Genomic DNA, 25189 nt, shown 5'->3' on the forward strand with positions numbered 1-25189 from the left:
AACAAACTGATCCTGAACATGGACACCAACATCAGACCGTTCAGATCAGTGTCAACGAACTGATCCTGAACGGAAAATGTCCAAACTCTCCTCCAACTTTTTCTTTGGGGGTGAATTTAAATAATGTGAGGCCTGTTAAAATTATAACCACACAAAAAGTAACACCTGCTCACCTGAATGATGAATGAAGAGGAATAATGTTTTTTTTCTGTCATAATTTTAAATTTTTAGGATATATGTATCTCGACCGCTTTACCTGCATTTTTAATGTTATTATTTCACTTGTTTATTTAAATTCACATTCTTGTTTTTCTGTATACTATTGTATTGAGTACTTGTCTGCATTGTTTGTGATATTTACATTTTTTTAGATAAAGTTTTAGTGCCATTTTTTTTTTTTGCAAGAAGAAAAAGTTCTGACAAACACAGCAGATCCAGATATTGTTGTCAGCACCGGAACCTGCTTCAACACTTCTGATGGTCACACTTGTTTCTCAAAGGATCCAGACACCACTGAATCTGCAAGATTAGACAGGTACCCTGTTCTAATATATACTGTCTTCAGTAAAATAAGTATCATTAAGGAAAATTCATCTGTACAAACATGTTCATTTTCCTTAATTTTGAAAAGTGATCTGAAGATGTTTGTGTCCTTTCATTGTTCTAACTAACTCTGGCAAGATGTCTGTATGAATACATTTTCTTGTTCTAGTTCATTTGGTTTTATTAGGCATGTATAGATATATATTCCCTAATCATGAACATTTATTTTCAGTCTATAAACAGATAAATTGTAATTATTACAGCAGTTTATCAATTTAAATGTAAAAAGTAAGACTGATATTGTTGGTTGACATCTCAAATCCCCGAGCAGCTAAAACTGTGTTCAATAATATTAATTACAAGTTCATTATGCACAAAGGTGGATATTACCATCACTCTGTTTATGATGACAATATCAGTTCTGTATTTGTTATATTTTGTGTAAAAGATGTTTGTATTTTACAAATTTGGAAAATTAAATGACATTTTGACCATCAACATTTGGCACAAGTGAACATGTAAAAATAACCAAAAACACCAAACATTTTGCTGTTTGCATTACTTACAAATAAAACTGCAATGCACTTGTTTATTTCATCACTGAACACAAATGAAGACAGAAACCAAATGGAAAAACAGTGACTTTTCATCCCTTTCTTCTTTGTCACAAAACGATATTTTCTTTTATTTGGACACTTAACCTTATTTAATCAACCAGTACAACACCAGCGAATACTCAAAGCCATGTTTTTGTTTTCCGTTTTTTCTCTTTTTTTTTTTTTGAAGAAATGAAAGCGCCTTAACTTCAGCACAAAAAGTGCAACAACCTCCAGTATTCTCGTAACTATGAACTGAAAACACGTGCCTTGATCCAGCTCATCAAATAACTTAACATTGAAACTGTTCTGAGCGTCATGTGGTTTGGGGGTTCACGGTATCGAGGGAAATTAAAAAACATTTAAGCAGACAGAACTGGGCTGATCAGAGAGAAAGCAGGCAGCGATGAGGCCATCCTCACAGCTCTACTGCTTTACTATGCAGCCCACACTGCCCCTGAGTGTGTGTGTGTGTGTGTGTGTGTGTGTGTGTGTGTGTGTGTGTGTGTGTGTGTGTGTGTGTGTGAGATCATTGGTCTATAACAGACAGGGCCGTCATAAAATCCACATCAGCTCCTGTTGGATGGAGATGCCCTGAACTCTGCTCCTTGCTGTGGCCTGGTCGAACACACTGGAACACCCTCCGCTCGTCTCCTTTCCTTCTTCCTTTTCTTTTATCTGGTTTCCAAGCAACGACGCTTCGTCCTCAGGCTTTGATCTCAGGGGGAGCGGTGTACAGCTGCTCAGAGTTCTCTGACCCCAGGTCCTCTGAGGACACAACACAATAAAACTATGAGAAACATTTCAAACACAAGGTACATCCATATGCTATAATATTATAAACAAGGTTCTCCAACAGCCTTTAGTTTCTTCATGCATGAACAAAGGGTTCATACATGCAGTTCTATATCGGTATCGGTGTACATGTTCTACACAAGTGGAGTCATGTGAATGAGCGTGACCAAATTTATATCACAGATGAACACAAAGAGGAAATGTGGCCTTAAAAGAGGACATTTCACAGATTTTACACAGCTAGTTTATTCATTCGATGGAGCTCCATTCAGTCTGTGGAAGCGGATGTCAAATGTTGTGTGTCGCTCTGAAGAAGCTCTGTCAAGTCTGAGAAAATATAATCATGGTGATGTACTGAGATTGGGATTGTGGGGAGTAATATTTCATAACAGAGGCCTGGTTGAAAAATGTGTATCTACCACAGACTGTTTATAAAAGAGTTCGTAGCTTCAGGTCTGTAAAATGGTTCTGATCCAGAAGTGTCTTCAGCTGCAATACCAGCGAGTGCCACTAGAGGTCGGCTCCAAAAAGCCTCCGGCTCCATAGACTCCCATTCAACTTCTCTCATCAAATCCAAAGTGAATAAAATGTGTCCATCAGTTATCTCGGTGTTGTTAGCTAAAGTCACTCCTTCTTATTAGTTCTCTGGAGGTCCATCTGAAAATAATCCCTCATTCATTAGAAAAGAAGATTCAAAAAGTCCAAATATGGTCACTTCCTGCTCCAAACCGCTCCGAACTAGCAAAGATGGTGACGGACAGAATCTGAACCGGAGGATTCATAACGTTCACAAACCAACGATGACATCACTGATGGTTGATACCTGCAATCTACCAGCTAGGGTCAAATTAAAAACAGAGTTGCATTATGGGAAATGTAGAATCCAAGTCTCAGCTGCCTTTCCCTGGTTTGACCCTGTTTTTAATCCGTCACTCAAATGTTCCAACATTATTGCAGGACTAAAGCTCTTTTAATTCACAACTTCCTAATCATATGAATCCAGACTTGGTATCAGGACATGTTCGAAGTGCAGTCAGAGATCCTGACTTGTTGGGTGAAATAACTTCTTTGTATTTGCAGAGCGGAGACGTTTGAGATTGTCTGATTGACTCCATACAGGCGGTCGGTTTGTAAAGACAGTATTTAGTGTTTTTAGGAGGAGCTGCATTTACAAACTTACACACTGGCTTCAGCATTGATGGCTGCTGTTTGCTCAAAGTCTGATTTAGGTTCAGGTCCCATTGTCCAGTGTGCATCAGCTACACCACATTTCTCTTCTATAATATATAATATTCAACTGTAGTATTTTCATCATGGATCCCAGATCCTGTGACCAGCAGTGATGACATGAAACAGTGCTCAGACTTGGAGAGTTACCTGGAAGGACACACTTCCACAGGCCGTAGGTTTTCCCCACCGCCGTCTGCCACAGTCGCAGCGTGCCGTCCTCAGAGCCGCTGGCATACAGCTCCCCGTCCGGACTGAAGCGAACGCAGTGCACCGGACCGAAGTGACCCTTATAGGACTCTGCAGAAAGAGGAGCAGCAACAACATCAGCCGGTTACATCATGTAATATCCTGTTAAACTCATAGAATGTCAACACTTTAGCATTTTAACCGATTGGACGTTTGTGTGAAATGTTTCATAATTAGCTCATGAACCCAAAATCTCATCAGTTCATCCTTCAGACAAAGTGAACATTTGTGCCATGTTTGAAGAAATCCCCTCCAGTTGTTCACGAGAACGGACGTACAGATAATGTAAAAACACATTGTAAGAGAAGAATACCAACAAAGAGCTGCCTGACTTTGTAAAAAGCAGCTGCGTTATTGTACAAGGACGACACCCAAGTGAGGCAGAGCAGCAGCCATCTTATTAAAGAAAATGTCCTGAAGGATCCCATCAGTGTGTTTTATCAGCGAGCAGCTTTCCCTCGTCTTGACCAGAGGACGTCCTCCCAGTTTTACAGTCCTGTGTTAAACCTGTGCAGTGACCAGAGCCTTCAGAGCTCTTTGCTCCTCACCCAGCTCCTCCTTGGTGCCGTAGTCAAACTTATAGAGCTTGAAGTCTTCTCCCCCGGCAACAAAGAAGTCCTTCTCTGGATGGAGGGAGGCCGAGTTGATGGGAGCCGGGGCCTCCACAGTCTTGATCAACTCCAAGCTTGGAAATGGAAATGATTAATATTATTACCATTGATAAGAGTCATAATCACGTAACTAACAGTATTCAGAGGTCAAAAGAACATTTTAATGTCACTGAATTACAGTAATCACAGAAAACCCTGTGTTTAGAAAAATAACTAGCATTTTAAGTATTAAAACAGTATATTTACACTGAATACTTTTAATACACAATTTAGTTGTTTGTCCACTAAAAAAATGTGTGTGTGTGTGTGTGTGTGTGTGTGTGTGTGTGTGTGTGTGTGTGTGTGTGTGTGTGTGTGTGCGTGCGTGCGTGCGTGAGAGGGAAGTGTACCTCAGAGCGTTGTAGAAAGCGATCGTCTTTCCGTACGTGATCACCAGAATCTCTCCTTCAGGTACATACTCCATGCTGCTCACCGACGTCTCGAACTTCAGTGTCTTCACCTCCTCCATGGAGCTCCTGTCCCACAGCCTGGAGACAGAAACACACACGCAGAGACACACAGTAACACAGACAGAGAGACAGACAGACAGACAGACAGACAGACAGACAGGCAGGATGGAGTTAAAGTTGGACCCCCAGAGTGAGACGTGGTCACCTGAAGTGAAACTCTGACAGCGCTTCACTCACCGGATAGTTTTGTCGTCAGCAGCAGAGAGAATCTGTTTGTCGTCGTGACACCACAAAGCTTTCTTGATGGCCGAGGTGTGACCTGCGATCTCCTGCGGTGCTGAAGGACAGACACACAACGGTCAACTTCAGTAGAGGAAAGATTAGACAGAGCTGACGTCATTCCTGCTCTGATCTCTGATATAACATCTTCAGTAGTTGTAATGAGACGTGTCTAAATTAGAGGGCAGTGATGAACGGAGGGAACGGTGAGGAAAGGAAGTCTGTTTAAACATCCAAAATAAATCTCTATTTATGTCCTGACATGTACATTTGCATAATGGTCTCCTAAGTTCACTCACCTGCTTCAGGGCTGCTGAGATCATAGATGCGCAGCAGCTTGTCGTTTCCTCCGGTCAGCAGGAAGTTGCTGTCCTGAAGAAAAGAGTCAGAAAGAATGAAGACAGTAAGAATTAAAACACGAACAATGTGAAATATTATTTGGTTGCACTGCTGCAGATGACTCTTCCTCTGACACCCTCATCAGCAACGCTCAGCGCTCAAAACGTTCAGCGTTTATCTGGTGCTGTTAAAGGGACAAACAGTTTCATCACCGACATGAACTCCACGACGAGATCTCCTGCGAGAGGAGAACCTGTGTGTCTGTAATCTGAGGACCAACGTGCTCTGACACAACACCAGTCTGCAACCAGCCAAAGATGCTTCATGAAGAGTGAGACGCTGATAATCAGAGAGGACTGAGATTTCTGGAGTTCAATCGAGTCTTCACCAATAAAACCATCAGTGGATTGATTCACTGAATTTGAGATGTTACAATCTCCAATTAAAAGATGGATCAGATGAATGCAACAGACTGGATGAGATGCTACGACCACACCCTCAATGAAACAACCTTCAGCTTTAGGAGCAAGATGTTATTGAAAAATAAGGTGTTTTATTGTGTAAATACATATTTAATGAACATTTGATATCTTCTTCTGCTGCTGTCTATATATATATATATATATATATATATATATATATATATATATATATATATATATATATATTGTTCTTGTGTACAGAGATCAAAATGAATATCAGGGTGAATTCCTTTCTATCTGATCAGATTTTCAGGTTTCAGTTAGTAGTTTTTAAACAGTAAACATAAATACGTTGATTAAAAAGGGTAAATTTATAAATTGATTCAGACTGGATGAGATGCTACGACCACACCCTCAATTTTACAAGTGTTTGAAAAAAGATGCATCAATCAAGAACAATGCACTGGAGGAGAGTCCTGGATTCACAAGAACCCATTCATATCTTTCTGAATGTTATGTATAATTGTCAACACAGATTATTAGTGATGCAGTAAGACTGAGCAGAGAAGTGTCCCGTCATCCAGGTGGTGCTCTCACCTGAGTGAAGGTGACAGTCTTGACGATGTGTTTGTGAGCCAGTGAGAGGACCTCGTCTCCGCTCACAGCATCCCACACCTTTCTGGAAACACACCGGGGATCTTTTCGTGAACAACACTTTATGTAGATATAGTGATTTCATTATCGATGTTTTGCATGCAAAGTCTTAAATAGATAGAAAAAGACAAAAAAGATTCTGCAGAAATAGACAAAACTGAGCAGATAACACCGAGTTGCAAAAGTGTTTCTTTAAAGAGAAAACTTTAAAGCTGTTATACACCGATAGAAATGTCTGCATTTTGCTTAGTGATTATCATTATTTCCAGTTTGTTGTAGAAAACATTGACTGGCTGAAAGAGATGATGTATAACTTCAAAAGGAACTCGGCATGTTAAAATGGTCCTTTCACATCGGTTTAGTTGGCGTTGGAAGAAATGGAAGTGTTGCCCACATGTCAGCAGGGTTTCACAGTAAATTAGAAAGAGCGATATCCAGGCTTTATTTGGGCTCCTGGTGAGACTCTGTGGGAGTTCAGTGGTTCCACTCACGCCGTGAAGTCTGCTGCTGCCGTGGCTGCCTTGGTGGCGTCTGTGTTCAGAGTGGCTCCCCAGACGGCGCCTTTGTGACCCAGAAACGTTCCTATCCAGTCCCCTGTGTCTCCCTGGCGCATCATGGGCTTGCCATCTGTCACAGGAGAGCAAGGAGGACGTGAGTGCGACAGCAGGTAACAGCACAGAGCCTGTCTCCTCTACAGGTGTCAACAGACACGGACTGGCTCACTTTGATGACGTCACGTTGTAACGGCAGCTCTCTAAAAACACATTTAACGAAACATCTGAACTGTAAAGACTCAAACATGAAGCCAGCTGACACACTTGAGACTCGGAACCGAGACCCAACAAAGCAAACAGCGTCTCCGGTGACCGATCACGTTCCCGTTAAACGGTGTCTTCTGGCCGACGTGTCTCACCTTTACAGGCGCTGATGAGGAAGTAGCCGTAGGGGGTGATCCCGCTGAAGGCCAGGTCCACCACGGGACGGGTGTGGCCGGAGCAGGTGAGAGGGGTCTGTCTCATCGCCATGGTCCTCCAGCCGGGCAGGAGACGGTCCGCACGGGGGGAGGAGACGGTGGACGGGGGGAGGAGACGGTGGACGGCTAGCGGCTAGCGGCGAGCTGTGTTGGGCTAGCGGGCTAGGAGGAAGACAAGACAACGAGCTCGCTGGTACTTTGTTTGTTCACCCCGGGTGTCCGGCAGCGGGTGTCCGGCAGCGGGTGTCCGGCAGCGGGTGTCCGGCAGCGGGCCGCCGGTCGGACTCGGAGTCTGGATGAAGAGTGAAGACGGGCGGCGAGTCTCCCTCCCAGCTAACGGATGGCTGTCGTGCTAATAGCTACAACATTGCAACTATCGAGCAACGTGCAGCGTGACGTCACCGCCGTCAGGATGTGAGCCGCGGAGCGCTCGAGACACAACAACACGCACTTCCGACGGGACCTTTCTTTCAAAATAAAAGCGTCACTTTTTCAAATTAAAAAGGCTTCAGAATGACTAGTTGAGTATTTAATAAACAAACAACACGTTGTGAGATAAATCATATGAATGAATATGACCAAATATGGATAGTGAAATAAGAAAATGTGACTCAATGCAGTTATCGTAATGAAATGTTATTCTCTTCTTCTTTTCCACCAAAAATATCATTGCAGGTCAATTTTATTTATCTTCAGTCATTTCTTTTTCAAAGTCTATTTTTATTTTCAAAAAGCTATTTCCTCAGCAGCAAAGAAGTGAAACAGCCCAGACGCTCTCATGTCTCGGGCTGTCGAGATGCTCTGAATTAACAGCTTGTGTATATTCTGTCTGAACTAGGCCAGTAATTATATTTTTCAAGTACAACTTGGGCTTGTGAAAAGATGGTAACTTACAAAAGGTAGTCACGTTGTAACAGTCACATTTATTTCATTGTTAGTAGTCCTGCAAAGTCAGTAACTGATATGTGTTAGTAGTATTTTTCATAACTCCTGTTCTGATCTTTAGTGGTGCTGACCCACACTTTTTTTAAAATACATTTTGGGATATTCTATTATGTTTCTGGCATCCATTACTAATTTAAGCTTTGGGTTTGAAAATTATAGATCGTGTTTAAAAACTTCTCTTCATTTTATTTTGAAGGCGGTACAACGACTTCTTCATGTACTTTATATTGGGCGTCTCTGGTGTAAGTGCGCCCCCTGCAGGTGTGGTAGTCTCCCGCTCATGGATAACAACTAAATAAACCACTTGTCCGCCTGCATTAGCCGAATTATCTCACATCTAAAATTTCAACCATTTTTCTCAAAATTATCTGCAGGCATATTTTTTTTTTTTTGTCAGTTTAGGGTTATGCAGTAATTCTGTTGTAAAATAATATATAAAAACACAAAATGCATCTCACGAGGCCTTTAGGACATCACGTAAAAAGGTTATTTCAAACTAAACATTTTAACTGACACACAGTGTCCCATAACTAAAAGAGATTTATGAAGGCTGAAATTCTCTTTTCCTTTTTTAATTCGTGTGTTTTAATTCGTCCTTCTTTAACTTGAGTTTTCTGTAGGACTTTTATAGTCGATGTAAACTTTATAAAAGCCTTCTTATTATAGTGATATCATGTAAAGGTGAGCACAAAAGGTTACACTAAAATAAATACATGTAGGAACCCGATAGTTCCAAACAAAGGCCCAAATATGATATTACTGCTCAACTTCTGTTCAATTCATCATATTTATATGTTTTGAATTTTGAGCTAACCTGAATAATATTTGATTCTACTTAAGGAATCTATTGTTTGGCCTGGATGAAAATGTAAACTGTAAATCCCATAATATATATATATGCTAAATACCATCCTGTTAATTCAAAGTGTCAGTGCTTTATGAGCCTTTTTGCTGCGCAGCACCGAAAACAACTTATGTTTGCACATTCTACATGTTCTACTAAATTGGCTAATTAACCGTTAAAAACATGCAACTGATAATTGCTTAAATGTTTTATTATTTTGAGTCGCAAGACTGAAGATAAAGTTGTGTTTTGCGATCAGCTGATCTGCAGAGGGCGCAGAGGCTGCTGCATATTCCGTGTCATGACGAGGCTGGGCTGAGATGATCCAGGAACTGTGAGCCTGCAGCGGGATGACAGACAGCAGGCAGTGTGCCTTGCTACACGGCTGCGGGCAGAGATGGCGTCCTGATGCCGGTGAATAAGCAGAAAAGCAGAGCTGAGGGAGGGGAAGGGGATGCGGGCAGCGGATGATGGGAAGCTGCATCATTAGGAGCATCACATGGCAGAAGACGCCTCTGTCGGCGACGATGACAGCGCGTTGAGGATATCCACGGAGGTTTCTTGTTTTCATGAGATTTGAAGCGGTGGTGTGAGTCCTCGGAGGGGAGGCGGTGGGGGTTCGTTGTCTACCTCAGCTGTTTCTCCCTCCGGCGGGGATCTGTTCTCATCCGACGCAGGGCGGAGAGGGCAGAGGGAGGGAGAGAGGGGCGATGGCTGCCGGTGGAGCAGGACGCGGGGACACTGTGGAGCAGTGCCGGGCCGAGGTGGAGCGCCTGACCCGGGAGCTAGCCGAGGCGAACCGGGAGAAGATCCGGGCGGCGGAGTGCGGTTTGGTGGTTCTGGAGGAGAACCAGAGCCTGAAGCAGCAGTACGCCGACCTGGAGGCCGAGCAGGAGGCTCTGAAGCTGGAGCTGGAGCAGCTGCAGGAGGTGGGCTCGACAGGGGTATGGCTCCTCGAAAAAGTCATGCATTGGGCCTATTAGTTGAGAAGTAACGCGTTACTGACGGCTTGGAGGAATGAATTATGAAGTGAGAGGAGATGTTTTCAGCTCACAAAGTGGTTCATCATTTGTTGTTGTGTGATCATGCAGGCGACACTGTGCTTTAATTGGACTCATCACCTTTACTTACACCTGCTGGACACAAACAATAGACAGGCCCAGTTTACTACAGTGCAACTAACATGTCCAACACAGCCTGACTTTAAAAGATTAATATCAACATTTTCAGATTAATTTATTGATCTGTTCACTCATTTTATGTATTTTATGTAATATTTCATTGTTATGTTTTTTTTTCGTATTTAATTACTTCTTTAAAATGTCTCTAGGCTATAAGAACCGCCTGCTGAGAATAAAACACTTGCCTACCTGTAACTAATATCATGATCAGGACAAGTGACAACTTTTTTTAATTGGAAATAAGATGAACTTTTGTCTTTCCTTTCACTCTGACAGAAACATGAGAGCTTCTGAACGGGCTCTGAGTTGTGGACATTTCTCGAATAATGGCCATGTGTCACATTTAGTTTAATTAAGTTTATATCGTACCTCTGTTGTATATATTTTTTTAATTGAGTTTGGTCAACTTTGAGTCTGGTTGTATTTGAGCACAGGAGACAATGTGATGTCATGAGGGTAAACAGGAGCCTGCAGCTTGCAGTGAACTCACTGTGCTGTTGTGTGAACTGACTTCCGTGATTCATTTGGCAAGCTGTAAACACTCAGAGACATGCTGTCACCTTATGAACTTGTTGTCGTTCATTTGGCGTTTTGATTGTGTCCACATGAAGAATGTGAGTTCAGGATTCATTCTCGTTTTAACTCCTGATAATAATATCTGTTTCTTTACAAAGAGCTGATGAATGCAGCACAATGATAGCAGCACATCTGTCTGTCTGCAGTTTGCTGCTGAGCAGGTGGTGCGCTGTAGTTTTAACAGAAAACTGCCTGCTGCTGCTGCTGAGGTTCATGAGACAAGTGTGTGTTGTAGTGTGTTGTTGTGTGTTGTAGTGTGAGCTGTAAAACCAAAATAATAATATGAAAGATGCTAAAATGCTCAACTGAGTGGAGCTGCAGTGTTCATGGTGATTGTCTGTGTTCACCACTGAGTGATTCCTTCCACTTCACACGGACATTTGATTCCTGGTTTATGTAAAAGTGTTGAGGTGTGCAGTTTCAGGAAGTCGCCATTTCTCCTCATTAGATTACAGCACATTGTGTAAACTTCAGCTGTGTATCGCCACATGACTGATGAAAGAAATGAGGAATTTCACAACCAGCTATTTGTTGTATTTGTATTGTATTTTTAAAAATGTAAGTTATTTTATGACCAAGCGGCAACCAAACAGTGATGTCATCGTTGGTTCGTGAACGTTATGAATTCTCCAGTTCAGATTTTGTCCGTCACCATCTTTGCTAGTTCGGAGCGGTTTGGAGCAGGAAGTGACCATATTTGGACGAGCTGGGGGAGGAGCCAGAGGTGGATCTGACCGATCTGATCAGAAACCTGACGATACTACGTCCCGCCCACCGATAGCTGTAACCTGACTGCACCACAGACCTGTCAATCAAACAGACACGCCCCCAAAAACAGGTCTTCTTGAATCTTCTTTTCTAATGAATGAGGGATTATTTTCAGATGGACCTCCAGAAAACTAATAAGAAGGAGTGACTTTAGCTAACAACACCGAGATAACTGATGGACACATTTTATTCACTTTGGATTTGATGAGAGAAGTTGAATGGGAGTCTATGGAGCCGGAGGCTTTTTGGAGCCGACCTCTAGTGGCACTCGCTGGTATTGCAGCTGAAGACACTTCTGCATCGGAACCATTTTACAGACCTGGAAGCTACGAACACTTTTATATAGAGTCTATGTTTATAACACAGTTTGGTGCCTGGTTGACAACTTTGGTTGTCCGAACACTTTATTCCCACAAACAGTGTCGTATTCACTGTGGTCAGAACCAAACCTCCACCATGTGATCATTCACATAAAAACATACAGCACAATATCTGATGACGTTACTGTAACTCTACATCGTACTCCGTCCCCCGTCGGGAGGTGATTTACCTCCAGTGAGTCTCAATCAGTCTCAGCTAATAAGCTGCACTGACCTGACTTGAGATCTTTCTGATCGATGTGCATCAGAGTCGTGTTTTCCAGCACATAGACTCATGTACGGCAACACTAACTCACTCGTTTGTTAGCTGTAATATGGACAGGGGTGGGAATGGGAAGCTGACAGTGCACTTACATCCTGAAGGTCAGTGTGTGTGTGTGTGGTTTTGAGGAAGCAGGCAGCAGTTACAGTATATGATGTGTAAACAGAATGTTATTTCGGACTGGCAGAACTCCTTTCACATTTATGTTTTACTTCTTGTGTTGTATCAATAAAAAAAACAAAAAACAGTATTCAAATATAGTTATACAATCACAATTATAACCCTTTAAAAATTTAAGCGTTTCAGAAGACAGATTTTGTGAGTTGTGAGGAATGTTTACAGCCTGATCACAATGTAAGAAGTGTGTTTCCCAAATTTCTTTGACTTTTAACTGTTATTAACTGTTATAAAAAAAGATAAGTCACCTTGTCACGTTATTGACAGCAGAAGTTCTTGACAGTAAATGTCTGTCAGAGGAGTGAAGCTTGAAAACAGTGTTGGAAACTTCCCACTGCAACCACAGTGCTGTACTATTAGCTCAGCCAGAGGTTCAATTAATTACAATCAGTGATATCAGTAATAGCAACAGTGTACTTACCAAGTAAGTTGCATGGTAGAGTTTTAACCTGCATTTGTGGACGCAGCGATGAACTGTGTTCACAGACGATGGTTTTCACAAGTGTTCCTGAGCCCATGCAGTGATTTCCACTCCAGAATAGTGTGTTTTCAATGCAGTGCAGCCTGAGGGCCGAAGATCACCACCATCCAATATTGGTTTCCAGCCTTGTCCCTTGTGTTCAGAGATTTCTCCAGATTCTCTGAATCTTTTAATGATATTATGAACTGTAGACGATGAAATCCACTAATTCTTTGTAGTTTTACGTTGAGGAACATTATTCTTAGATTGTTGAACTATTTTCCAACACAGTCTTTCAGAGTGGTGAACCTCTCCCCATCTTCACTGCTGAGAGACTCTGAAATCATCTTTTTATAGCCAGTGATGTTACTGATCTGTTGCTAGGTAACATAATTACTTGTCAAATGTTCGACCATGTGTTTTTTCAGTCTTTTGTTGACCCTGTCACAACTATTTTGAAATTTGTTGCTGGCATCACATTCAAAATGAAATGAATGAACTAAATTTCTCGGTTTCAGCATTTGATATGTCGTCTTAGAATGTGATTATTTGCAAATCATGCAAAAAATTATACAGTTTTTAATTACATTTTACAAAATCCCAACTTTTTTGGAAACCGGATTGTTATAGAATTTTCACAGCCAGTCGATCAATTTAAAAGTGGAGCTCACCATGCGGTTCTTCTAATGGCTGCCAGGTTGTTGTTTTTTTCTCCAACGAGCTTCTATAACAGCATCACTGCCGTCTATCACCATGACTGAAAGCGTAAACACAGAGACAGGAAGCGGGATGTTTATCCACTGTCCATTACAACAGCTACACAGTCAGTAAACTACATTGTGAATAGCGTTCGAGTTGGTTGCGTGTCCATGAAATAGTAATGTTTCAGTAGCGCTCGCATGAAAATATGCTACAGTGAATCATTTATAGAAGAAGCTATTATTATATATATTTGCACTCGGTGGCCTTTCATTCAGCTGGAGTCAAACTCAGACCCAACTTTACCGTTTACTGTTAAGTTAGTAGTTTTAATCAGGACCTGAATGGGGACATAAAAGTGACACCTTGCCTGTAGCACCTGCCAGGTGTGTTAACAGCGATGACACATTCATGGCTCCCAATTGATGAATAAGAATGACTTTGGAAATATTGTTAGATGTTTCAAGCAACAATTTTTCAACACAAGTGTCTTTATAGATCATTTGTCCACACTCAGAAAGGATTGTTTCCTGAATTTGTGCACCTTTTAGTAATAAGAAATATACATTGCTATTACTATTTTGATCCTCATACAAACACTGTCCAGTTAGGAAGGAATATATAGAATCGTAAATGTTTTTGACATTTTTAGAGAACATTTTCCCACCGTTAGGAAGAATATTCTGGAAAAATAATAACAACAACAACAACAACAACAAAATCACGTTTGGAACAAACATTCTAGCTAGCTAGATACATGCAGGTGTGCAGGCGATTTTCATTATAATTACTTTCATGTTCTTGTTTAGTTGTAATTATTTGATGACTATTGGAATGAATTTCATCAGAGTTACTTTTGAAAGTTTTTTGTTGTTGTTTTGTGTTTATGGTGGATAAAAGTTTGTCAGCTGAAGATTATCACCATCATTTTGTTTGTGAAATGGAGACATAGTTTTTCTCTTATTGTCACTAATGATTATCTGAATACTGAATTGGTTTTCTCCCAGAAATCCCTGAAACCAGTGAGATTGTGAACAAACAGGCAGCGCCCGTCTCACCTTGTTGCCGGATTTATGAGGCCAGTTACAAAACAGCTGAAGTAAAGAGGACAGCTTTTTGCACAGCAAAGACAGTCATATGTTTCCACTCTCAGCTTCCATTAGTCGTCGTCATGTGCATTACTTGATTGGGTGTCGTGGACTGGCTGGTTTAATGTGATCATCGCAGGAGCTGCAGGAGGATGCCTCCATCTGTGGGCTGTAAAGAGCTAGCCACAGCTCGCTGCTAATTAGCCCAACAGGAGTCCGTCACATTGATTTGTACACTGAGCTTCATCTCCGTTGTGTTTACTCGTAATGAGCTTCAGTGCCAGAAAGAGCTACACTTGATGGTAGATGGAGTATCGTTGTAGTTTTTGGAAACCTATTTCTTGTAACTCCCTGCAGCCTTTCATGTTGCTCAGATACTGAATTGATGACACTGATCCTGACTGTAAGCTTCACATTTTACAAATTCTAAAATGTGAAGCATCCATGTTTTACAGTTTGTAGCATCTTTGCATCAACCTCATTTTGAAGCATTGTCTACTCACATGACTACAATTTAATGTTCTGTTAGAATCAGCTTTTTTTGCCAAGTCTGGAGCAGTAATTCTAGTTTACCATTGTTATTTATTATGTTAGGGGGAAAAAAGCATCGTATACATATACAGTAAATGTAGTCACAGAGAGAAGTAACATTGAAGAAAAACAGAGACAACATATATTTGACAGATACGTACTTAAATAAATAGATAAAGGAAAACAAAATAAACTACTCATGGTAGTTCATTAATTAACTTTACACTTTCAGATAAACCAAATTCTTGTATTTTAAAATGCTGAATGGGACTTTTTCAGGAAATGTTCCCCACATCAAAGTTTTTGGAATTCACCATTGCTTGTGAATTGATTTTAGTGGAATTTCCCAGCATGCAGCAGTTATATACTATTATTTATAATAGTATCTAATATACCATATTTTTCCTCACAACTTAAGTGACATAAAGTGGGAAATATACCAAGAAAACAAGATCACAATTAACAACATGAGAGGGGAGACGTATTTGAAATGCTGCGTGAATGCTGTGATGCTGATCTTTGGCCACCGATGATAAAATGCTTCGTGGGTTTTCCCGAACACAGTGAGAGTGTGTGGGATGTGAGATGTGCAGCGCAGTGATAAAAGATGCAGCGAGTCCACCAGCGCAGAGCTAAATACAGAACGGGACTCAGTGACCCCCTGGTACACTCTGTTACTCCTCTGTGACGTTACGCAGCCAATGGGTCACGTCCATCCACGGCGTGTTGTCACCGGACACTGATTCCAGGTCAGCAGACCACCTCCCTCCATCACCAGGGTTTCACATTCAGTTGGTTTATGGATGCTGCCCCTCCGCAGATACTGTGGGAGAAAAACCTCCAAAAAAACAGTCTTTAAATTCTCAGTTAAGGAGAAGCTGTCTTTAAAGATTGTTGAGATTTGGTTCCTGATAATTTGTGAAGTGATAGTTTTATTGTATTTGATTGTATTATGTAATGTGTTCCAGATATTTTGTCCATTCTCCGTAGTCTGTGAGCTCCAGACAAACCCTAGATGCTACATGCTCAGAGGCACTTAAGAGCAGACTGGATGTCTGAAAGATGCATGCCTGCACACACACACACACACACACACACACACACACACACACACACACACACACACACACACACACACACACACATGCGATGGAGAAGACGTGGTGAATTATTCATTGAGTGTGAGGTCATGATGATTTCATGATGATTGCTGGACGAGACCACCAACCATAAAAGATGATCTCGTCTCTGCAACACGTCATTATTGATTGTTAATTGACTTCTAGTGGTTTCAGCAAACGACTTAAAACCCCATCTGTTTGTGTTCAGTGGACGGCGTCCTCTAGTGGTCATATTAATTATGACAGGAAGAAGTCAGGTGACAGATGTAAGGAGGAGGTCAGGGTGGATGGATGGGTGGGACTGCTGTTGGTTTCCTCTTCTTAAGTGATTGCAACATTGTTTATTTTTGCCATAAACGTTCTTAATCTACCTGTAAATTTTTTACTGTTACCATGACGAAAAACGCCCCGTCACCTCAACACCGGCAAGATGGCGCCGTGCTAGTGGCAGCCTGTTGCAGCAGCTACCGGTGTGCATTTTAGATTCAAGACTTTCAAGACTCTTTTTTTTTTTCTCTAACGTTTTGTTTAAGTGACGGTCAGGCAATGGACTGTAACTTTTTTTCCTTTTTTCTGGTGGCTTTTCTGTTACTTTTTTCTGTCTTTGTAACGGCGAGCCACGCACAGTGGACTGGGGCCATTGTTTACTCTCAACAGACGTCGGGGTTACAGAGCTGAGAGTTGAAGGCGAAGAGGAGGAAAGACAAACCATTGGTACCGGCGATTTTAATGGGGAACGTGAGGTCCTTGGCCAATAAGATGGATGAGCTCGGCGCGCTGATTAAGACCCAGACAGAGTACCGCGAGTGCAGCATCATGTGTCTTACTGAGACATGGCTGCACTCGCATCTCCTGGACCACAGTGCGGCCGTACTGGCTTCAGGACCGTTCCCAGCTTCAGGACCGTTCCCTGCTTCAGGACCGTTCCCAGCTTCAGGACCGTTCCCAGCTTCAGGACCGTTCCCAGCTTCAGGACTTTTCCCAGCTTCAGGACCGTTCCCTGCTTCAGGACCGTTCCCTGCTTCAGGACCGTTCCCAGCTTCAGGACCGTTCCCTGCTTCAGGACCGTTCCCAGCTTCAGGACCGTTCCCAGCTTCAGGACCGTTCCCTGCTTCAGGACCGTTCCCAGCTTCAGGACCATTCCCTGCTTCAGGACCGTTCCCAGCTTCAGGACCATTCCCTGCTTCAGGACCGTTCCCAGCTTCAGGACCATTCCCTGCTTCAGGACCGTTCCCAGCTTCAGGACCGTTCCCTGCTTCAGGACCGTTCCCAGCTTCAGGACCGTTCCCAGCTTCAGGACTTTTCCCAGCTTCAGGACCGTTCCCTGCTTCAGGACCGTTCCCAGCTTCAGGACCGTTCCCTGCTTCAGGACCGTTCCCAGCTTCAGGACCGTTCCCAGCTTCAGGACCGTTCCCTGCTTCAGGACCGTTCCCAGCTTCAGGACCATTCCCTGCTTCAGGACCGTTCCCAGCTTCAGGACCGTTCCCTGCTTCAGGACCGTTCCCAGCTTCAGGACCGTTCCCTGCTTCAGGACCGTTCCCTGCTTCAGGACCATTCCCTGCTTCAGGACCGTTCCCAGCTTCAGGACCGTTCCCAGCTTCAGGACCGTTCCCTGCTTCAGGACCATTCCCAGCTTCAGGACCATTCCCGGTTTCAGGACTGTTCGGGCGGACAGAGACGTTGTACAGAGCGACAAGAAGAAAGATGGAGGGATTGCAGTCTATGTGAACGAGAGGTGGTGTAATCCCGACCACGTGTATGTGAAGGAACGTTTCTGTGGCCCGGACATTGAACTTCTAGCCGTGGGGATGCGTCCATATTATTTGCCGAGGGAGTTCTCGTCCGTCATTGTTATCGCTGTGTACGTTCCTCCATCAGCTGACGCAGAGGCAGCAGTGGACACCATCCACTCCACTGTGGCTAAACTGCAGACTCAGCATCCCGGTGCATTTTTGGCAGTTACTGGAGACTTTAACCAGTCTGAATGAAGCCCCCCTCTCTGTGATGACTGGCCAGGTTAGGAGATAGCTGGAGAGACTCCACCAGCGCAAGGCTGGAGGACCTGACGGCATCAGCCCCCGGGGTCCTGAAGACCCGACGGCATCGGCCCCGGGTTCCTGAAGACCTGATAGCATCAGTCCAAGGGTCCTGAAGACCTGACGGCATCGGCTGGTGAAATCTTCACTGGACCCTCTGCAATTTACGTACCAGCCTCATGTGGGAGTGGATGACATCATCATCTACCTGAGACCAGAGAGATGGTGGTCGACTTCAGGAGGAAGACGACGACGGCTCCACAACCGCTGAGAGTTCTGGGAGAGGAGGTGGACATGGTGGAGGAGTACAAGTACCTGGTGTTTCCATGACAACAGACTGCATTGGAGCTGGAGACACCAACATACTTAACAAACTGGTTAAGAAGGCCGGCTCCATCATTGGCTGCAAACTGGATGGTCTGGAAAAGGTGTTGAAGAGGAGGATGCTGAGGAAACTATTATCCATATTGGATAATCCTGACCACCCTCTTCACCTGCTGCAGGGACAGAGGAGGACGTTCTCCAAAAGACTCCTCCAGCTGCTGTCACAAGGACAGATACAGGAGATCATTCCTGATACAGGAGATCATTCCCGATACAGGAGATCATTCCTGATACAGGAGATCATTCCTGATATAGGAGATCATTCCTGATACAGGAGATCATTCCCGATACAGGAGATCATTCCAGATACAGGAGATCATTCCTGATACAGGAGATCATTCCCGATACAGGAGATCATTCCAGATACAGGAGAGCATTCCTGATACAGGAGATCGTTCCTGATACAGGAGATCATTCCAGATACAGGAGAGCATTCCTGATATAGGAGATCATTCCAGATACAGGAGATCACTGATACAGGAGATCATTCCTGATACAGGAGATCATTCCTGATACAGGAGATCATTCCAGATACAGGAGAGCATTCCTGATACAGGAGATCGTTCCCAATACAGGAGATCATTCCTGATACAGGAGATCATTCCAGATACAGGAGAGCATTCCTGATATAGGAGATCATATAATATTCTAGTTTATTTTATTTTCTAGAATGTGCATTTAATTTTTTTTTATATTCAATATTTTTGCCCTGTACATGCTGCTGGAACGTGAAAATTTCCCTCTGAGGGATTAATAAAGTATCTATCTATCTATCTATCTATCTATCTATCTATCTATCTATCTATCTACAGTGGGTACGGAAAGTATTCAGACCCCTTTAAATTTTTCACTCTTTGTTTCATTGCAGCCATTTGCTAAAATCAAAAAAGTTCATTTTATTTCTCATTAATGTACACTCAGCACCCCATCTTGACAGAAAAAAACAGAAATGTAGAAATTTGTACACATTTATTAAAAAAGAAAAACTGAAATATCACATGGTCATAAGTATTCAGACCCTTTGCTCAGTATTGAGTAGAAGCACCCTTTTGAGCTAGTACAGCCATGAGTCTTCTTGGGAATGATGCAACAAGCTTTTCACACCTGGATTTGGGGATCCTCTGCCATTCTTCCTTGCAGATCCTCTCCAGTTCCGTCAGGTTGGATGGTGAATGTTGGTGGACAGCCATTTTCAGGTCTCTCCAGAGATGCTCAATTGGGTTTAGGTCAGGGCTCTGGCTGGGCCAGTCAAGAATGGTCACAGAGTTGTTCCGAAGCCACTCCTTTGTTATTTTAGCTGTGTGCTTCGGGTCATTGTCTTGTTAGAAGGTGAACCTTCGGCCCAGTCTGAGGTCCAGAGCACTCTGGAAGAGGTTTTCTTCCAGGATATCTCTGTACTTGGCCGCATTCATCTTTCCTTCAATTGCAACCAGTCGTCCTGTCCCTGCAGATGGAAAACACCCCCATAGCATGATGCTGTCACCACCATGTTTCACTGTTGGGATTGTATTGGGCAGGTGATGAGCAGTGCCTGGTTTTCTCCACACATACCGCTTAGAATTAACACCAAAAAGTTCAATCTTGGTCTCATCAGACCAGAGAATCTTATTTCCCATAGTCTGTGAGTCCTTCATGTGTTTTTTTGGCAAACTCTATGCGGGCTTTCATATGTCTTGCACTGAGGAGAGGCTTCCGTCGGGCCACTCTGCCATAAAGCCCCGACTGGTGGAGGGCTGCAGTGATAGTTGACTTTGTGGAACTTTCTCCCATCTCCCTACTGCATCTCTGGAGCTCAGCCACAGTGATCTTTGGGTTCTTCTTTACCTCTCTCACCAAGGCTCTTCTCCCACGATTGCTCAGTTTGGCTGGACGGCCAGGTCTAGGAAGAGTTCTGGTCGTCCCAAACTTCTTCCATTTAAGGATTATGGAGGCCACTGTGCTCTTAGGAACCTTGAGTGCTGCAGAAATTATTTTGTAACCTTGGCCAGATCTGTGCCTTGCCACAATTCTGTCTCTGAGCTCCTTGGACAGTTCCTTCGACCTCATGATTCTCATTTGCTCTGACATGCACTGTGAGCTGTAAGGTCTTATATAGACAGGTGTGTGCCTTTCCTAATCAAGTCCAATCAGTTTAATTAAACACAGCTGGACTCCAATGAAGGAGTAGAACCATCTCAAGGAGGATCAGAAGAAATGGACAGCATGTGAGTTAAATATGAGTGTCACAGCAAAGGGTCTGAATACTTATGACCATGTGATATTTCAGTTTTTCTTTTTTAATAAATTTGCACAAATTTCTACATTTCTGTTTTTTTCTGTCAAGATGGGGTGCTGAGTGTACATTAATGAGAAATAAAATGAACTTTTTTGATTTTAGCAAATGGCTGCAATGAAACAAAGAGTGAAAAATTTAAAGGGGTCTGAATACTTTCCGTACCCACTGTATCTATCTATCTATCTATCTATTATCTATCTATCTATCTATCTATCTATCTATCTATCTATCTATCTATCTATCTATCTATCTATCTATCTATCTATCTATCTATCTATCTATCTATCTATCTGTCTGTAGTCCCTGGTCTACTGATATTTTCCTAAACCTCACCAAAGCTTGACATGTTTTGGTGGGTGAAGAGTTGGAGAGATGGGAGGAAGGAGGAGTAAATGGTGGGATGAAAGTAAAACAAAGGACGTGTTCATAGGGAGTGGTAGGAAGCATGATCAAATGTGATTATCCCACTTCACTGTCCTCCACCCGCTCCTCTTCCCCTCCATCCCTCCATCCCTCCTTCTCTTCCTTAGTTGCTCTCTCATCCTTTTTTTAATTCCTTAATTCTGCAGGATGTGAAGGTTATAAACGGAGGAGAGTCGGACAGGAAACACAGGAAGGTAAACAAAGAGGGAGGATGGAGTCAGAGAGGAAGAGATGGAGCCTCATTTCTGTTGTCCTGCTGCTCGCTCAGTTTACTGGACATGAGGCGATCCCCCACCCAACACACACACACACACACACACACACACACACACACACACACACACACACACACACACACACACACACACCAACAAAAACACGCACACACACACACACACACACACACACACACACTCATTTACACACCTCGGCTGTGATGACACAAGAACAAAGAGGTGCAGAATGAGCTGCAGGAAACCAGGGAGGAATAAGATACATGCAGGCGTGTGTTTCATTTCTACGAGATGTTTACGAAGACATCCAGCTGTTTTGTGCAAACTGAAGTGTTTCTATTATTGTAGTGAATGTGTGATTATAGAAATCATCACGCAGCCTGTTGAAGTTTTTTTATGCCATAGAAGCTGCATTAGAGAGTCCTGTGAGCAGAGATGAGTTGTAAAGCTTGTGGGATTCTACTAACATTTTCATATCAATAGTTATTTTTCTGTTCTCCATAAAACACCCTCCCAGATAATTCATATATCTGATAATGAATATTATTTTGGCTTTTGCAATTGCTAAAAAAACATTTATCAAATTACTTTTTTTCAGTCCTTAAAACCACATGAATTTCAAATATGCAAAAACTCACGAGGACATGACAACACATCTGATTGTGAATCATATGGTTTAAAATTAAAATCCTCACAGCAAGACTTTGCAACATTACACAGAGAAACCCAACAATTCAAAAATTCAACAATTCCCACATAAGCTAAAAGGAAAAAAACTCCTCTTTAAGGGAGAAAAACCTCCAACAGAGGGAAGAAAAACTCTGTTTAACAGGAAGAAACCTCCGACAGAACCAGGATCAGAGGTGGAGAACATCTGTTAACAGAACCAGGCTCAGAGGTGGGCGGAGCATCTGTTAACAGAACCAGGATCAGAGGTGGGCGGAGCATCTGTTAACAGAACCAGGATCAGAGGTGGAGAACATCTGTTAACAGAACCAGGATCAGAGGTGGGCGGGGCATCTGTTAACAGAACCGGGCTCAGAGGTGGGCGGAGCATCTGTCAACAGAACCAGGCTCAGAGGTGGGCGGCCATCTGCCCCCACCGGTTGGGGTGAGAGGAGAGCAGAGAGAGAAAAGGACAGCATAGAGATACAAGAGAAGAACTGTTGGTGGAGATGACAATCACAGAGCAGAGACATGCAGCTCCATGACGGGACATCTGGAAAAGAAAGAACTACTAGCGTACTGAGAGAGAAGTACTCTGCTAGGATTATATGGTTCTATAAGATCTCTAGGATATGATGGAGCCTGGTCATGTAGAGCTTTGTAAGTCATCAAGAGAATTTTTAATTCTATTCTTGATTTCACAGGAAGCCAGTGAAGAGAAGATAAAACTGGAGAAATATGATCTCTCTTGTTAAATCCCGTCAGTGTTCTTGCTGCAGCATTTTGGATCAGCTGCAAGGTTTTTAATGAGTAATTTGGACATCCTAACAACAAGGAATTACAATAATCTAGTCTAGAAGTAACAAATGCATGAGTTTTTCTGCGTCATGCTGAGGAAGGATTTTCCTGATTTTATTAATGATGACATCTCCTAATGGAAGCATGTACAAAGTAAAAAGTATTGGGCCTAACACTGAGCCTTGTGGAACTCCATAACTAACTCTTGTTTGTCTGGAAGACTCATTGTTGACATGGACAAACTGGAATCTATCTGATAAGTAGGATTTGAACCTGTCTAATGCAGTTCCTTTAATCCTCGTAACGTCTTCTAATCTCTGTAATAAGATCGTATGATCAATCGTATCAAAAGCAGCACTGAGGTCCAGAAGAACAAGTACAGAGACGAGTCCATTATCTGAGGCTAATAAAAGGTCATTAGTAACTTTCACCAGAGCTGTTTCTGTGCTTTGATGAACTCTAAAGACTGAACATCTTCAAACAGATCATTCCTTTGTAAATGATCAAAAAGTTGATTTGCAACAACTTTTTCAAGGATTTTAGAAATAAACGTCAGGTTGTAAATTGGTCTGTAGTTTCCTAAAACAGCTGATCAAAAGTCGTCTTTTTAAGTAAAGGTTTAATTACAGCCACTTTAAAAGCCTGTGGTACATAGCCGGTTACAATAGATAGGTTGATCTGATCTAATATGGAAGTATTAATTAAAGGGAAGACTTCCTTAAAAAGTTTAGTTGGGATGAGATCTAACAGACAGCTAGAGGATCCAGATGAAGAAATAATTCTAGTTAACTCAGAGAGCTCAACAGGAGAGAAATGTTCCAAGTTTACATCTGGTCCTACAGTTGCTTTAAGGGCTGCTGTGCTTAACATCACATCAGCGATGGTGTCAGGAAGGGTCGGCCCGATTCTCTCCCTAATAGTAAGAATTTTATTGGGAAAGAAGTTAATGAAGTCATTACTGCTGAGAGCTGAAGGAATAGAGGACTCAACAGAACTGGGACTCTTTGTCAGCCTGCTACAGTGCTGAAAAGAAACCTGGGGTTGTTCTTGTTGTCCTCTATTAATGATGAATAATATAAAGTTCTGGCCTTATGAAGAGCTTTCTTATATAATATTAGACTCTCCTTCCAGGCAGGTGAAATTCTTCTATATTAGTGGAACTCCATTTCCTTTCCATCTTTCTAGTCGCTGCCTAGCAGAGCGTAGTTCTGACTTGTACCATGGAGACAACTTCCTCTGGTTCATTACTATCTTCTTCAGAGGGGCGACATCATCTATGGAGCTGGAGGCTTTTTGAAGCCGACCTCTTGTGGCACTCGGTGGTATTGCAGCTTGAGACACTTCTGCATCGGACACATTTTCAGAGCCGGAAGCTACGGACACTTTAATATACAGTCTTTGGTTGAAACCCACATCATCTCCATTCACAGGAAGCTGCTTCAGCCTCGGTCCACTGCAGTGCTTACATCTCCTCACACACCTCACAACACAATCAGTCATTCAGGAATGACGACTATATTCAGTCAGTAACAAACACACAGTGGATCAGACAGACCTCTGACGTGGCTTTAAACTGCATTACTGTGTTGGCCTGAAGGGGTCCTACCGACAGAAACTCCTCTGAAACTGAAAATATCAGAGAGCAGCTCTTCATGGTCCTCTGAAACTTGTGTAAAAGGAAACCTCTTGTTGCAGTTACAGTACATATATCTTTTAGCTCCTCTCCTCTCCTCTGCTGCTCCGTCTGTCTCCTGGTCCCAGATTAAAGAGGACACTGTTCTCCTCTGTCTGCAGGGTTCATATTGATCTGTGCATCTTTGAGCTGTTCACACAGATAACAGCTAATGTGGAAGAAGAGAAAGTTCCTCTCCTCCAAATTAAGTCTATAAATCTTTATTATTTCCATCAGCGGCTCACTGAGAAAGCAGATAACTGGCTTTGGTTTCTTCCTGTTTAAAATGGAGTTACCACTTTATATTTTCATCACATAACATTCAGATATTTGTCAAAGTTTTGGAAATAAATAATCTATGATGTCATCGGGACATTTTGAGGCTCCGCCAGATTGAGCGTGAGCTGTAAGGATTTTCCAAGGTCACATTCAGTGCTGATGTCAGAGCTGTGGGACAAAGTCTGAAGGTTTAAACGCACATTCAGCAAGTTCTACCTCTCAAAGTCACAGCTGGATTTTACATGAAAAAAAAA

General features: G+C 42.6%; 2 protein-coding genes across 6 annotated transcripts in view; one reads left to right on the top strand and one right to left on the bottom strand.

The window, feature by feature from the left end:
* Positions 1-1085: 1085 nt before the first annotated feature.
* Positions 1086-7553, bottom strand: strap (serine/threonine kinase receptor associated protein). The gene is made up of 9 exons (XM_069156373.1): positions 7078-7553; positions 6656-6791; positions 6108-6189; positions 5049-5121; positions 4708-4807; positions 4411-4548; positions 3959-4095; positions 3312-3461; positions 1086-1907 (listed from the first exon to the last, which is right to left on the bottom strand). The coding sequence occupies exons 1-9, from the start codon at positions 7187-7189 to the stop codon at positions 1846-1848; spliced, it is 990 nt and encodes a 329-aa protein (XP_069012474.1). The 5' UTR covers positions 7190-7553; the 3' UTR covers positions 1086-1845.
* A 1697-nt stretch (positions 7554-9250) lies between these two features.
* The window catches only part of LOC138202421 (protein bicaudal D homolog 1-like), a 52272-nt gene continuing 36333 nt past the window's right edge, over positions 9251-25189 (top strand). For 3 of the 5 annotated variants that reach the window (XM_069156378.1, XM_069156376.1, XM_069156377.1), the window contains exon 1: positions 9251-9855. In XM_069156378.1, coding sequence (XP_069012479.1) covers positions 9637-9855 — 219 coding nt within the window. In that variant the 5' untranslated portion in view covers positions 9251-9636. Of the gene's footprint in view, positions 9871-25189 lie in introns of all 5 variants that reach the window. The other 2 variants (XM_069156374.1, XM_069156375.1) reach the window with 1 other exon arrangement.

The sequence above is a fragment of the Embiotoca jacksoni genome, unplaced genomic scaffold (genome assembly GCF_022577435.1).
Source record: "Embiotoca jacksoni isolate LCO1_2020_lvr unplaced genomic scaffold, fEmbJac1.0.p SCAF_21, whole genome shotgun sequence".
NCBI classification, from domain to species: Eukaryota; Metazoa; Chordata; class Actinopteri; family Embiotocidae; genus Embiotoca; species Embiotoca jacksoni.

Coding starts and splice junctions, on each gene's coding strand:
- strap (XM_069156373.1), bottom strand. CDS start 7,189: ATGGCGATGAGACAGACCCCTCTCACCTGCTCCGGCCACACCCGTCCC. Junction 6,792..7,077: donor CCTCATCAGCGCCTGTAAAG/GTGAGACACGTC, acceptor CTCCTGTGACAG/ATGGCAAGCCCATGATGCGC. Junction 1,908..3,311: donor GTGGAAGTGTGTCCTTCCAG/GTAACTCTCCAA, acceptor TTGTGTCCTCAG/AGGACCTGGGGTCAGAGAAC.